General features: G+C 41.9%; 1 protein-coding gene across 2 annotated transcripts in view; it reads right to left on the bottom strand.

The window, feature by feature from the left end:
• KPNA6 (karyopherin subunit alpha 6) overlaps positions 1 to 12,038 on the bottom strand; it is a 35,478-nt gene that overhangs the window by 16,125 nt on the left and 7,315 nt on the right. For both annotated transcript variants that reach the window (XM_006094250.3, XM_014460507.2), the window contains exons 2-6: positions 4,090 to 4,223; positions 2,336 to 2,428; positions 1,828 to 1,927; positions 858 to 952; positions 22 to 153 (exon numbers count right to left, since the gene is read on the bottom strand). In XM_006094250.3, the coding sequence (XP_006094312.1) occupies positions 22 to 153; positions 858 to 952; positions 1,828 to 1,927; positions 2,336 to 2,428; positions 4,090 to 4,223 (554 nt within the window). The remainder of the gene's footprint in view (positions 1 to 21; positions 154 to 857; positions 953 to 1,827; positions 1,928 to 2,335; positions 2,429 to 4,089; positions 4,224 to 12,038) is intronic.

Below are 12,038 nucleotides of genomic sequence, written 5' to 3' on the forward strand. Positions count from 1 at the left end.
TAAGCCAAATTTGAGCATTACCTGTTCCTGTACATCCTCAAAGTCCGAGTTAAGCAGCTCTATAAAAATGGGGACAGCCCCTGCTTCAATGACAATTTTGGTCTGCTGAGAGGTTCCAGAGGCAATGTTGGTTAAAGCCCAGGCAGCTTCAAACTGAAAGTGAGATTAAACCATCATTGAGAAAGCATTTCAGACAGGGCAGCTATGCCTACCAGCTGGCTCAGGCAGTAAGCCTCTTGTTCCTGACTAATAAATAAATAAATAAATAAATCAAAACACAGGCCTTTTCCGCTCCCCCTTTAAATGGTAGGAAGAGGTATTGGCAGTGACATAACAGAATGGGAAGCCAGGAGTGGGCCTCGATGGTCCAGGTCTAGACCTGCACTACTTCAGCACCAATTAGTCCTTCAGCAAATAATTTTTTTATTTCCCAAGATTCACTTTCTTCATTACTGAAACCAGGATTAGCGTGTGCTGGATCTCTCAAAGTCCCTTTTAGCTGAGTTTCTAGCAAGTTCCAACAGACTGACTCACCACCCATTTCTGAGAAAAAAAATCCAGAGGCTAAATAATTTGCCTCAGGTCACACAGGTAATGTGGAAGTGAACTGGGACCTCTGATTTATAACTGAACAGTCCATCTGTTATATTCTGGTATCTTTCTTTCACATTATTTTAGGGAAGAGATCTGGGCTCTCTTATTTGAGGCTAAGACTTCTAAGCAACAAACAGATAGCTTCTCTTAAATGTTTCCTCACATTACTTGTCTATTTCCTAAGAGATGTGTCTATAGAAACATCCCACTGCAATTTCTTTGAAGGAGGGCTTTCATCTGATACCATTCCACCCAGAGCTCACCTGTAATGTACAATTCTCATTCCTCTTCAGAAACTCCACAAACCGATCCACCACTCCTGGTGTGTTGATAACTTCATCTATTGGAGGGCTAGGCTCTGGAAGAGGGAGAAAGGAAGAAGAGGAAAAGTCAGGATAGGCTTTGGCTGATGCATCCACTGGGGTCAACTCACCATCCTTCCTAGATGCTCCTGACCATCCTTATGAGCATGCTCAAACTCCTTTTGGGTGAGGTGGTTTTCACAACAGTTGGTCATCTTTGACCTCTATGAAGCAGTTGGGATGCTAAAGAGTAAAGCCTATCCTAATTTAAGTATACTCACCTTTGGCTTATTGAACCTAAGCAAGTAAGTGACCTTACTTACCTAAGCAAGTAAGTAAGGGAGAGAAGAAAGCCCAAGGGATGAGCAACCCTAGTCTACACATTTTCCTTCTAAGACCAGCATTCCTTTATTGGGAGAGCTGCTTCATATACTGAGACAAGAAGTATTTTTACTATCAAATTTTTACTGAGCATGAACAATGTGCCCGACACAGTTCTAGATACTGAGGATACAGTAGTAAACAAAACCAAAAGTCTCTGTTCTCACAGAGCTTACATTCTAGTGAGGAGAGAGATTCTGTTGATAGAAGGTAATAAATATAATGAGGAAAAAAAGAATAGGTTGGGCAAGGTAAAAAGATTAAAAATGCCAAGGGTTGGGAGAAGGCCTGTAATTTTAAATAGGATATCAGGGTAGGCTTCATCAAGAAGGTAGGATCTGATCGCAGAAGTGAGGGAGCTGTCACACAGATATGTCAAGTAGAGGGTATCAGGTAGAAGGAATAGCCAGTGCAAAGGTAAAAATGTGCCTGGCTTCTCTAAACACCAAAGCAGAATGAGTGAAGGGGGGTAGGTTGATGAGGTCGGTGAGAAGAAACAAGACACTAAATCATGTAGTTGGTCTCTTTGGGGGTGGGCCAGGCTTTGTACCTTTAGAGAGCAGTTTCCGGAATTTCTGTGTGGTTGCTAACTGCAGGTCAGAGTCATCAGAAAAGAGCATCTCTACCATCTCTCTTGTGATCACACTCTCCTAGAATATAAAACAGGTTCAAGGCTTTGCAAACCAACACTAGAGTCAGACATGAGCACATAATCCTGTGTGGCATCCTACTTTGTAAAGAGTTGAGGGCAAGAGGACAGCATAACAGACAGGCTCAGGAGAATGCGCTGGTTTAATCCATGGCTGCTTCAAGTCGGGACATTTGAAAAATAATTCCTTACTTTTGAGGCAACTGATGGCTTCCTTTTAAGTGTTTCCTAAGGTGTCTCTATCAGAGATAAATCCTTATGGTCTCTTACAGCTGACCAACTACAAAAGGGCCCGTGGAAGAAAGAGCTTTGCATGGTTGTGAGCAAAACTACTAGATGATGTGAACTGCCCAATTTCTGTTTTGTAGAAGCAGGTACTTCCCAGGCCTGCCCGAAGCATGGGCCTTACCCCAGTGGTAGAGCTCACGTAGGAGTCCATGAGGAGACTATCGAACATGGCAGCTTCTTCATTAATCATCTCTACATTTCTCCGTTTAAATAGCTGCAAGTGAAGAGAAGAGATGGTGGTAAGACTATTCACTGAAACAAAAACAACAACAACAAAGAATAACCTAATGTTAAATTATGGCAAAACTGTCAAGGAAATGCTAGCATGGTTGAGAAAATGCCAAGTTTAACACACTGGCATAGGAAGATATTCAAGAGCTTTACTTTCTATTTTATCTAACTATTTTCATTTTTATAAGCAAAAAAATCTTTAAAGATTCTAATGCCCTTTGTATAAAAGGTGAAGAGTATAAAAGGCTTTGAAGGAATAATAGTAAAGCAAGAGGGTAGGCAAAAGCAGGTTAGGTGACTACATGTAGGTTTGGGCAAGGCACCAATTAGTGGGTGTGTGAAAGAGCACAAATGATGAGGTATTAATATACTCTCAGTTCTAGGGAGACTTACAAGAATGGACCCAGGAAAGAGAAATAAGGCAGCCCAGGATAGCGGATGAACCTCTTAAAAAGTCAGGCTTGGAGCTAGGCCTTGAAGGCCAGGCCTAACACTGACTTTAGGGTAAAGAAGAGAGAAGGCAATAAATAGGGGTCTAGAACCAAAATGTTATATTGAAGACAGAAATGATGCTGCTGTTATGAAAAAAGAATAAGGGATTGATTTTCTCTTTCTTTTTTTTTGTTTAAATATACTTTATTGATTTTTTACAGCGAGGAAGGGAGAGGGACAGAGAGTTAGAAACATCGATGATGAGAGAGAAACATCAAGATCAGCTGCCTCCTGCACACCCCCACTAGGGATGTGTCCGCAACCAAGGTACATGCCCTTGACCGGAATTGAACCTGGGACCCTTGAGTCCGCAGGCAGATGCTCTATCCATTGAGCCAAACCAGTTAGGGCTGATTTTCTCTTTCTCAAAGCTTTCAACATTTCTTTACAACAAAGGAAGCTGTCAAACATGGCAGCTTAGCTACTTTCCTAAAGGAGGGTGAGAGTGCAAGGTGGAGACCAATCACAGCAGCTGGATTCTTTCTCTGAACAGTATGTTTAAGAATACTCTGGGCCCTGGCCAGATAGCTCAATTGGTAAGAGTGTTGTCCCAGTATGCCAAGGTTATGGGTTTGATCCCCACACATGGCACATAAGAATCAACCAATGGTACTAGTAGGTGTGGTCTAGTGGTTAGAGCACCAAAGGGTCACCCTTTAATCACGGCTAAGGTCATGTACCTGTGTTGCAGGTTTGATCCCCGGTCCCAGTTGGGGTGTGTGCAGGAGGCAACCAATTGATGTGTCTCTCTCACATCAATGTTTCTCTCTCTCTTTCCTGTTCCTCCCTTCCAATCTCTCTGCAAAAAACAAACAAAAACAATCAATGGAAAAAATATCCTTGGGAAGCCCGGCCAGCATGGCTCAGTGGATGAGTGTTGACCTACGAACCAGGAGGTCACGGTTCAATTCTGAGTCAGGGCATATGCCCAGGTTCCAGGCTTGATCCCCAGTGTGGGGTGCACAGGAGGTAGCCGATCAATGATTCTCTCTCATCATTGATATTTCTATCTCCCTCTACCTTCCTCTCTGAAATAAAAAAATATAAGTGGAACAAATTGATGTTTCTCTCTCTCTCTCTCTCTCTCTCTCTCTCTCTAAAAACATATAAAAGAATAAATTTGAAAAATAAAGAATACTCAGGTTAACCCACTTGTTGCTCCCGCTTCTGCTTCCGAAGCTGAATGCCCTCTTCCTCTCTTCTTCGCCTCATTTCCTCAGGGTTTAGGGCATTGTTCTTATAGCTCTTCATCCGATAATTGTCTTTCCCTGGGCTTGCCATGGTCTCTAGAAGAAGAGAAGATACAAACACATTGGCAAAGGCTCTTAAGAAGACACTTCCTTTTCCCTGGGCTCCTGTCTCTACCCGCCCTCCCTTACTCAGGGAGACCACAGATTCTCAAGGAAGCATAATAATCTCATTAACCACACTTGACACCTCTACCTCCACCAAAACAGTTTCCTTTAAGCATAATAAGCTGGTTAAATTAAGTGTAATTATAGCAATTGACATAAACATAATAGTTAAATGTGTAGGCCCTGGAGGCAGTTTGTGAGGGTTCAAATTCTGGCTCTCTGCTTCTTAACTGTGCAAACCTTCAATAAGTTGCTTTAACCTCTAAGCTGTAGGATCTTAGCTTTCAAACAGGGACATAATAGTTCCTACTTCATAGAGTTGTTAGAAAAGTGCCCTGGCCGGGCAGTTCAGTTGGTCAGAGCAGTGGTTCTCAACCTTCTGGCCCTTTCAATACAGTTCCTCATATTGTCACCCAACCATAAAATTATTTTCGTTGCTACTTCATAACTGTAATGTTGCTACTGTTATGAATCGTCATGTAAATATCTGATATGCAGGATGGTCTTAGGCGACCCCTGTGAAAGGGTCGTTCGACTGCCAAAGGGGCCGCGACCCACAGGTTGAGAACCGCTGGGTTAGAGTGTCGGCCCAATATGCCAAGGTTGTGGGTTTGATCCCCGGTCAGGATACATACAAGAATCAACCAATGAATTCATAAATAAACAGAACAAAAAATTGACGTTGTTTTCTCTCTCTCAAATCAACAAAAAGAGAGAGAAAAATTAAATAGGTTAATACATGTGAAGTACTTCTTAGAACATAATATGGTAAATGCTCATAAGCTATGATCACCTCCATGATGAGAAAGTTATATAACTTGCCTAATAAACTCAAATATATTTAACCTAGCCAAATGAAATAATTATAGTACATACAAATTCAGTGGAATACCATGTATTGTTTAAAAAGGACCCAATTTTAAAATGAATCTGTAATATTTGATACATACAAAAGGAAACAATGTTGTTACCAAACAAAATAATACAGTGAGAATCTGTAAACCCACCACCAAATCTAAGAACTAGAATATTATTAATATGCCTGGGCAATGGCTGGGTAGCTCAGTTGGTTAGAGTGTCATCCCGATATGCCGAGGTTGCACAGGCAACTCTCTAACCAACTGAGCCACACAGGCCAGGGCTCACTTTTTTTATGGAGCTGTATTTCATTCATTTTTCTTGTTACATTATTTCACTGCATAAATGTATCATAATTCAACCATTTTTATTATGCTGGTCTTCCACTCCCAACCCCCACCCCCATTTTATTCTATTACAAACCTTTTGGAAAGTTGTTGAGCTTAAGTGGTAGATATAAGTTTTCTGAAATTCTTTTTTTGCTTGGAAGCTAAAATTTTATCATTGGCAACATATACTGACTTACTTCTTTTTTTTCTTTTTAAATCCTCACCTAAGGATATTTTCCACTGATTTGAAGAGAGAGGGAAAGACTAAGAGAAATATCGATGTAAGAGAAACACATCAATTGGTTGCCTCTTGCACACACCCCAACCAGGGCCCAGGCCAGGAAGGAGTCTGCAACCAAGGTATGTGCCCTTGACCAGAATCGAACCCGGGACCCTTTAGTCCACAGACCGACGCTCTATCCACTGAGCCAAATTGGCTGAAGCCTGACTTACTTCTTGCATTTTAAGAAAATGCCTGCCCAATACCTAAGTGTGAATAATGAGTTTTTCTGTCAGTCATTCTTTCAAGTAAAAACAGTGTTGTTTTAAAAATGTCTAGTTTAGCCCTAGCTGGTTCGGCTCAGTGGATAGAGCATCAGCCTGTGGACCAAAGGGTCTCAGGTTCAATTCCGGTCAAGGGCACGTGCCGGGTTGCGGGCTTGGTCCAATGTGCAGGAGGCAAGCAATCAATGATTCCCTCTCATCACTGATGTTTCTATCTCTCTCTTCCTCTCCCTTCCTCTCTGAAATCAATTAAATTTTTTTTTTTTTTTTTTAAAAAGAGAAATCTCCTGGTACACCCTCCTGGAGGCACACCATTCGAATCTACTTTTCAGGTAATTTTTTCTTTCTCCTAAACTGTAAGGGTCCCCACAGGGGAGCAGCAGGCAGCAGCAGCTTGTTCTGAGCTAACCCCCTTAACCTGTCTCCAGTGAGTTGACAGCAGCCCTGCCTAGGCTCTATCCTAGGCCTTTCCTTGTTTCACTGCTCCCAGCTTTAATAAATGTACTCTCAAAATAAAAAAATAAATCTCCTGATATAAATTGTCTAACCACTATGCTGTACAACTGAAAGTAATATAATATTAACTGTAATTGAAATTTTAATAAAGAAATCCCATATAAAAGGCTAATATGCAAATTGACCAAACGGCAGAATGACCGGTTGCTATGACGCACACTGACCACCAGGGGGCAGACGTTCAATGCAGGAGCTCCCAACCTGGTGGTCAGCATGCTCCCACAGGAGGAGTGCTGCTCAGCCAGAAGCCAGGCTCACGGCTGGCAAGCGCAGCGGTGGTGGCGGGAGCCTCTCCTGCCTCCATGGCAGCGCTAAGCAGGGAGTGGGCCTAAGCCAGCAGTTGGACATCCCCTGAGGGCTCCTGGATTGCAAGAGGGTGCAGGCCGGGCTGAGGGACCCGCTCCCCACCCCCAACCCCGCCCGAGGGCATGAATTTCATGCACAGGGTCTCTAGTAAATAAATAAGTCTCCCAAGGATAAGATTTGGGCTGGTTCAAGTAGGAGATTCACTTTGGGGGTGGAAATGGAATAAATGAGGGGGGGAAAATAGTCTATTAAGAGAATCTGAGGGAAAGAGAAATGAAAATGGAAGATGAGGAGAGAGTTGAATTCTAGAGTAAACATACTGAGAAAATGAAACTTCAGAGATGATGCCTTGGGTCATTCTAGAAAGTAGCCTGGCAAACCAATAGCATCAACTGGGTCTTAGAATGTGCAAGTTGCCATACCCACTTGATAAAGCCCAAGTGGATTTATCATTAAACAAAAAACCAGGGCAGTAGCCTCCCTCTGGAACCTCTAATTACCCCTGTGCCTCAAGACTAATAGGCACAGGATAGATTCATAAAGTTGGCACTGTGGACTTCTGTCCCCTATTACCTGACAGATGGTTTTTCATGACTCTGAACCTGGGCCCTCCAAGAGGGCTGTTTTCTCCTTCCAGCAAAGCTGACAGTGAAGCTGGAAGGAGGCCCAGGTTGTACTTCTTTAGTCACCATGGTGACAAGAAACTATCACAAATATTTGCTTATGACTTCACTGGAGAAGCCAGGCAGGGAAGACTGGATTGGAAGGAGGAACATCTGCAGAAGCACATCTGGAATCAGCAACCAAAGAAGGCTGGAGTCTTGTGCAGGCAAGGGCGCTTTTTTCATCATGCACTCCCTACTTGCTGGGACTGGATCAAGAAACCCACAATACAAATATACTTTTTCTAGCACCTGATTGCCTTGGGTTTTCTTAGTCAAGAACTCTCACAAAGTAAATAAGTCCCTGAAGTTATACCTCCTATTTTCAGGAAATTAATGTCTAATACTGACATGGATTTTCTAAGCTTTTAGAAATAAGGGACTAGCAATAATAATACAAAATAGGTATGGACCCTGCTATGGCCTGAATTATGCTCCCTCCTTCAGATGTTGAAGTCCTAACCTTCAGTACCTCAAAATGTGACTGTATTTGTAGACAGGGTCTTAATACTTGGGTAAGGCCTTAATCCAATATGAAGATTAAGATATAGATGCAGCCTGGCCGCCATTGCTCAGTGGTTGAGCATCAACCTATGAACCAGGAGGTCATGGTTCGATTCCCAGTCAGGGCACATGCCTGGGTTGTGGGCTCCATCCCCAGTGTGGGGCGTGCAGGAGGCAGCCGATTCATGATTCTCCCTCATCATGGATGTTTCTATCTCTCTCCCTCTCCCTTCCTCTCTGAAATAAAAATATATTTTTAAAAAAAGATGTAGATGCACATAGTGTCAAAAAAAAAGTCCAAAAAAAGATACAGATGCAGCCCTAGCCAGTTTGGCCCACAGACTGAAGGGTCCTGGTTTTGATTTGGTCAAGGGCACATACCTCGGTTGCAGGCTCATCCCCAACCCTGGTTGGGGCAAATGCAGAAGGTAACCAATCAATGTGTCTCTCTCACATCCATCTTTCTCTCTCTCCGTCTCTCCCCCTCCCTTCCACTCTCTAAAAATCAATGGAAAAATATCCTCGGGTAAGGGTTAACAAAAAAAAAAAACAAAAAAAACCCAAAAAGATACAGATGCACAGAGGAAGTACATTATGTAAACACAAAGACAGCCCTCTATAAGGCAAGGAGAGAAGTCTCAGAAGCCAGCCCTGTCAACACCTTGATCTCAGACTTCTAGCCTCTAGTACTGAGAATACTATAAATTTCTATTATTTAAGCCACCTGGTCTATGCTACTTTGTTATGGGTAGCCCTAGCAAAATACAGGCCCTAATTCAGTGATGGCGACCCTATGACACGCGAACTCATTTTTTTGGTTGATTTTTCTTTGTTAAATGGCATTTAAATATATAAAATAAATATCAAAAATATAAGTGTGGTTTTATTTTTTTGTTTTTTTATTTTTAAGCTGGCCTCTCTGACTTTTCACTAGGAATTCTCTAGCAACTATGCATCAACATAAGATTCCTGGGTTAAAACACTATGGCCACATGCCAGTAATGAAAGAGAAAGGAGTTAAGAGTGTACTGAGGTATAGAGTCCATAGCCTCAGTGAGCTAGTAAGATTTGATATGCCAAACACTTTGTAGATATAATCCCTAATCTTCACAATAATCCTGAGAATACATTTTACAGATGAGAAAATTGAGACTCAGAGGTTAAATAATAAACCATGATGCTAAAAAGTCAACCCTGACCTAGTTGGTCCCAAACTCCAGGTTCTTTTCATTTCCTGAAAAGGAAAAGAATGGTAACAGCAAATCCATCAGAATTCTGGGTTGGGGACTGTCTCTCACCAATAAACAAATCTGCTCACATTCCAGAATTTCAGTTAATCACAAACTCAAATGCCTTGTAACGTCTAGAGGTTAATGATTTTTAATAGGACAGTTACAATAATAAAGCAGGGATTGCACTCATAATCAATTTTTACATTGTGCCAGCCAAACAAAATTTGACAGGGGGACTTACTCCTGACTGCTGGATCTTGAAGTCATAAAACAAGAGGTGGCCTGTGCATGCCTGTTAAGCCTTGTGAATGCTATTTATATATGATCCTCAGTGTGTGACACCAGCTTTGGTAATTAAATTAAAAGCTTACATTTTATTGCTTAATTCTACAAATTAAAATTTGTCATGATTAATTACGTCAAGTGCTGAAAAGAGAAATGTCAACAAGATCTGAACGAACATCTAGCAGCTAGTTAAGTCTAAGTTATTTTCTCACATCAAGCAAAAGTTTAAAAGTTCACTAAAGATAAGAAACTTATTTTTTTCTATGGTTTTGCTTTTTCTGAAGAATAAACAGTTCTGGATAATTTTAAATTTTGATTACATTATTTATATATTTATAAATGCTAACTTGCATATGCAACTTGATACATTACAATGTATATAAATAAATAATATGAGAAGTTATGTAGTAAATACAGCTATCAAATTTAGTTAAGTGCAAATAGCTTTTCAATTTAACTTTTAACATCAAAATTTGTTTAGTCATTCTTAACCCTGCACTGAATAAAAAGCAAGCTTTATGCTTTCTCTCTTTATATATAAAGCTAAGATATACTTATTATATGTAAAAAGGTATAGAGTATATGCATTAACATTTCATGGGAGGGATGCATAAGGGGGAAAACTGTTCAAAAAGGCTCCTTAGGTGGGTGATAATGAAAGAAAAGGTTGAGAAACACACTGATACAAGGGATTAGGGATTTGTCCAATATCTTCTTAGCTTTTCAGCCAGAAACTTGGGGAGTCACCCTGGACAACTCGTTTTCCTTTATCCACCACCCAATCACTAAGAATGGCCATCTTTATTTCCTAATTATTTCTGGACTCTCTTTTTCTCTGTTCCTACTATCATTGACCTAATTCAGGTCTTCATGATGTCTTACCTAGACTTTATAAGAGCCTCTTTAACCTGTTTCTTTTTTCTTTACTCCATACTTCTTGAAACAGTTTGCCTCTCCTCTCTCATTTCTTATCCCACTCCAATTTGCTTCCATGCCATTGAAATATTTTGTAAAAGCCACTGATCAAATAAGTGCATAATGCTAAGGTTTACCTTTAATATAGGTATGTGTATCTTATATGATAAAAGGCTAACATGCAAATCGACCGAACAGCAGAACGACTGGTCCCTATGACGTGCACTGACCACCAGGGGTCAGATGCTCAACACAGGAGCTGTCCCCTGGTGGTCAGTGCACTCCCACAGAGGGAGCGACGCTAAGCCAGAAGCTGGGCTCTGACGAGCGCAGCAGTAGTGACAGGAGCCTCTCCCGCTTCCATGGCAGCACTAAGGATGTCCAACTGACAGCTTAGGCCCGATCCCCACAGGGGCCTAAGCCATCAGTCAGACATCCGCCGAGGGCTCCCAGACTGCAAGAGGGCACAGGCCGGGCCAAAGGATCCCCACCCCAAGTGCACGAATTTCATGCACTGAGACTCTAGTATATATATATAATTGCCAGTATTAATAGGCCATATATATAAATATGTATGGCCTATTAATACTTGCAATTTTGATCTGATAGCCACATTTTCTTGAAAGAAGTTTGAGAATTATACCAAGCAGGTGAGGACACTTGCTCATTCATATTTAACATACTATGTCATATTGTAGTCTGTGTGCCTAATTATAAGAGGATTTATAAGTTATCTAGTTTTAACTAAATTAAGATCCACAAAATGAATAAATGGTTTAGAGTCCTATCAAAAAACTAAATGGAAAACAATCCTATATAATAAAGCCTAATATGCTGTGTCCGACTGTTTGACCAGTCACTATGACACGTACTGACCACCAGGGGGCAGACGCTTCGACTGGTAAGTTAGCTTGCTGCTGGGGTCCAATCAGGACTGGGCAAGACAGGCTGGACATGCCCTGGAGCCCTCCGCGGTCCCTCCCCAGCCCTGATCGTGCACCAGTGGGGTCCTTCGGCCTGGCCTGTGCCCTCTCTCAATCCAGGACTCCTCAGGGGAAGTCGGAGAGCCGGTTTCGGCCTGATCCCTGCAGGCTAGACCGAGGGACCCCACCGGTGTACAAATCCGTGCACAGGGCCTCTAGTGTTAATATAAGCACAGCACTAGCTGGTTTGGCTCAGTGGATAGAGTGGCCTGCAGACTGAAGGGTCCTGGGTTCGATTCCAGTCAAGGGCACATGCTGGGGTTGCGGGCTTGATTCCCAGTAGGGGGTGTGCAGGAAGCAGCCAATCAATGACTCTCTCTCATCATTGATTTTTTTTGTTTGTTTTTTTAAATATATTTTATTGATTTCTTACAGAGAGGAAGGGAGAAGGATAGAGAGTTAGAAACATTGATGAGAGAGAAACATCAATCAGCTGCCTCCTGCACACTCCCCACTGGGGATGTGCCTGCAACCAAGGTACATGCCCTTGACCAGAATCGAACCTGGGACCCTTCAGTCCGCAGGCCGACGCTCTATCCACTCAGCCAAACCCGTCAGGGCAAGATGTTTTTTTTCTCTCTCTCCATTTCCCTCTTCGAAATCAATAAAAATATATTTAAAAAAATAATATAAACACAAAAGGAACAAAAGA

This window comes from Myotis lucifugus, unplaced genomic scaffold, assembly GCF_000147115.1.
Source record: "Myotis lucifugus unplaced genomic scaffold, Myoluc2.0 scaffold_131, whole genome shotgun sequence".
Lineage (NCBI taxonomy): Eukaryota > Metazoa > Chordata > Mammalia > Chiroptera > Vespertilionidae > Myotis > Myotis lucifugus.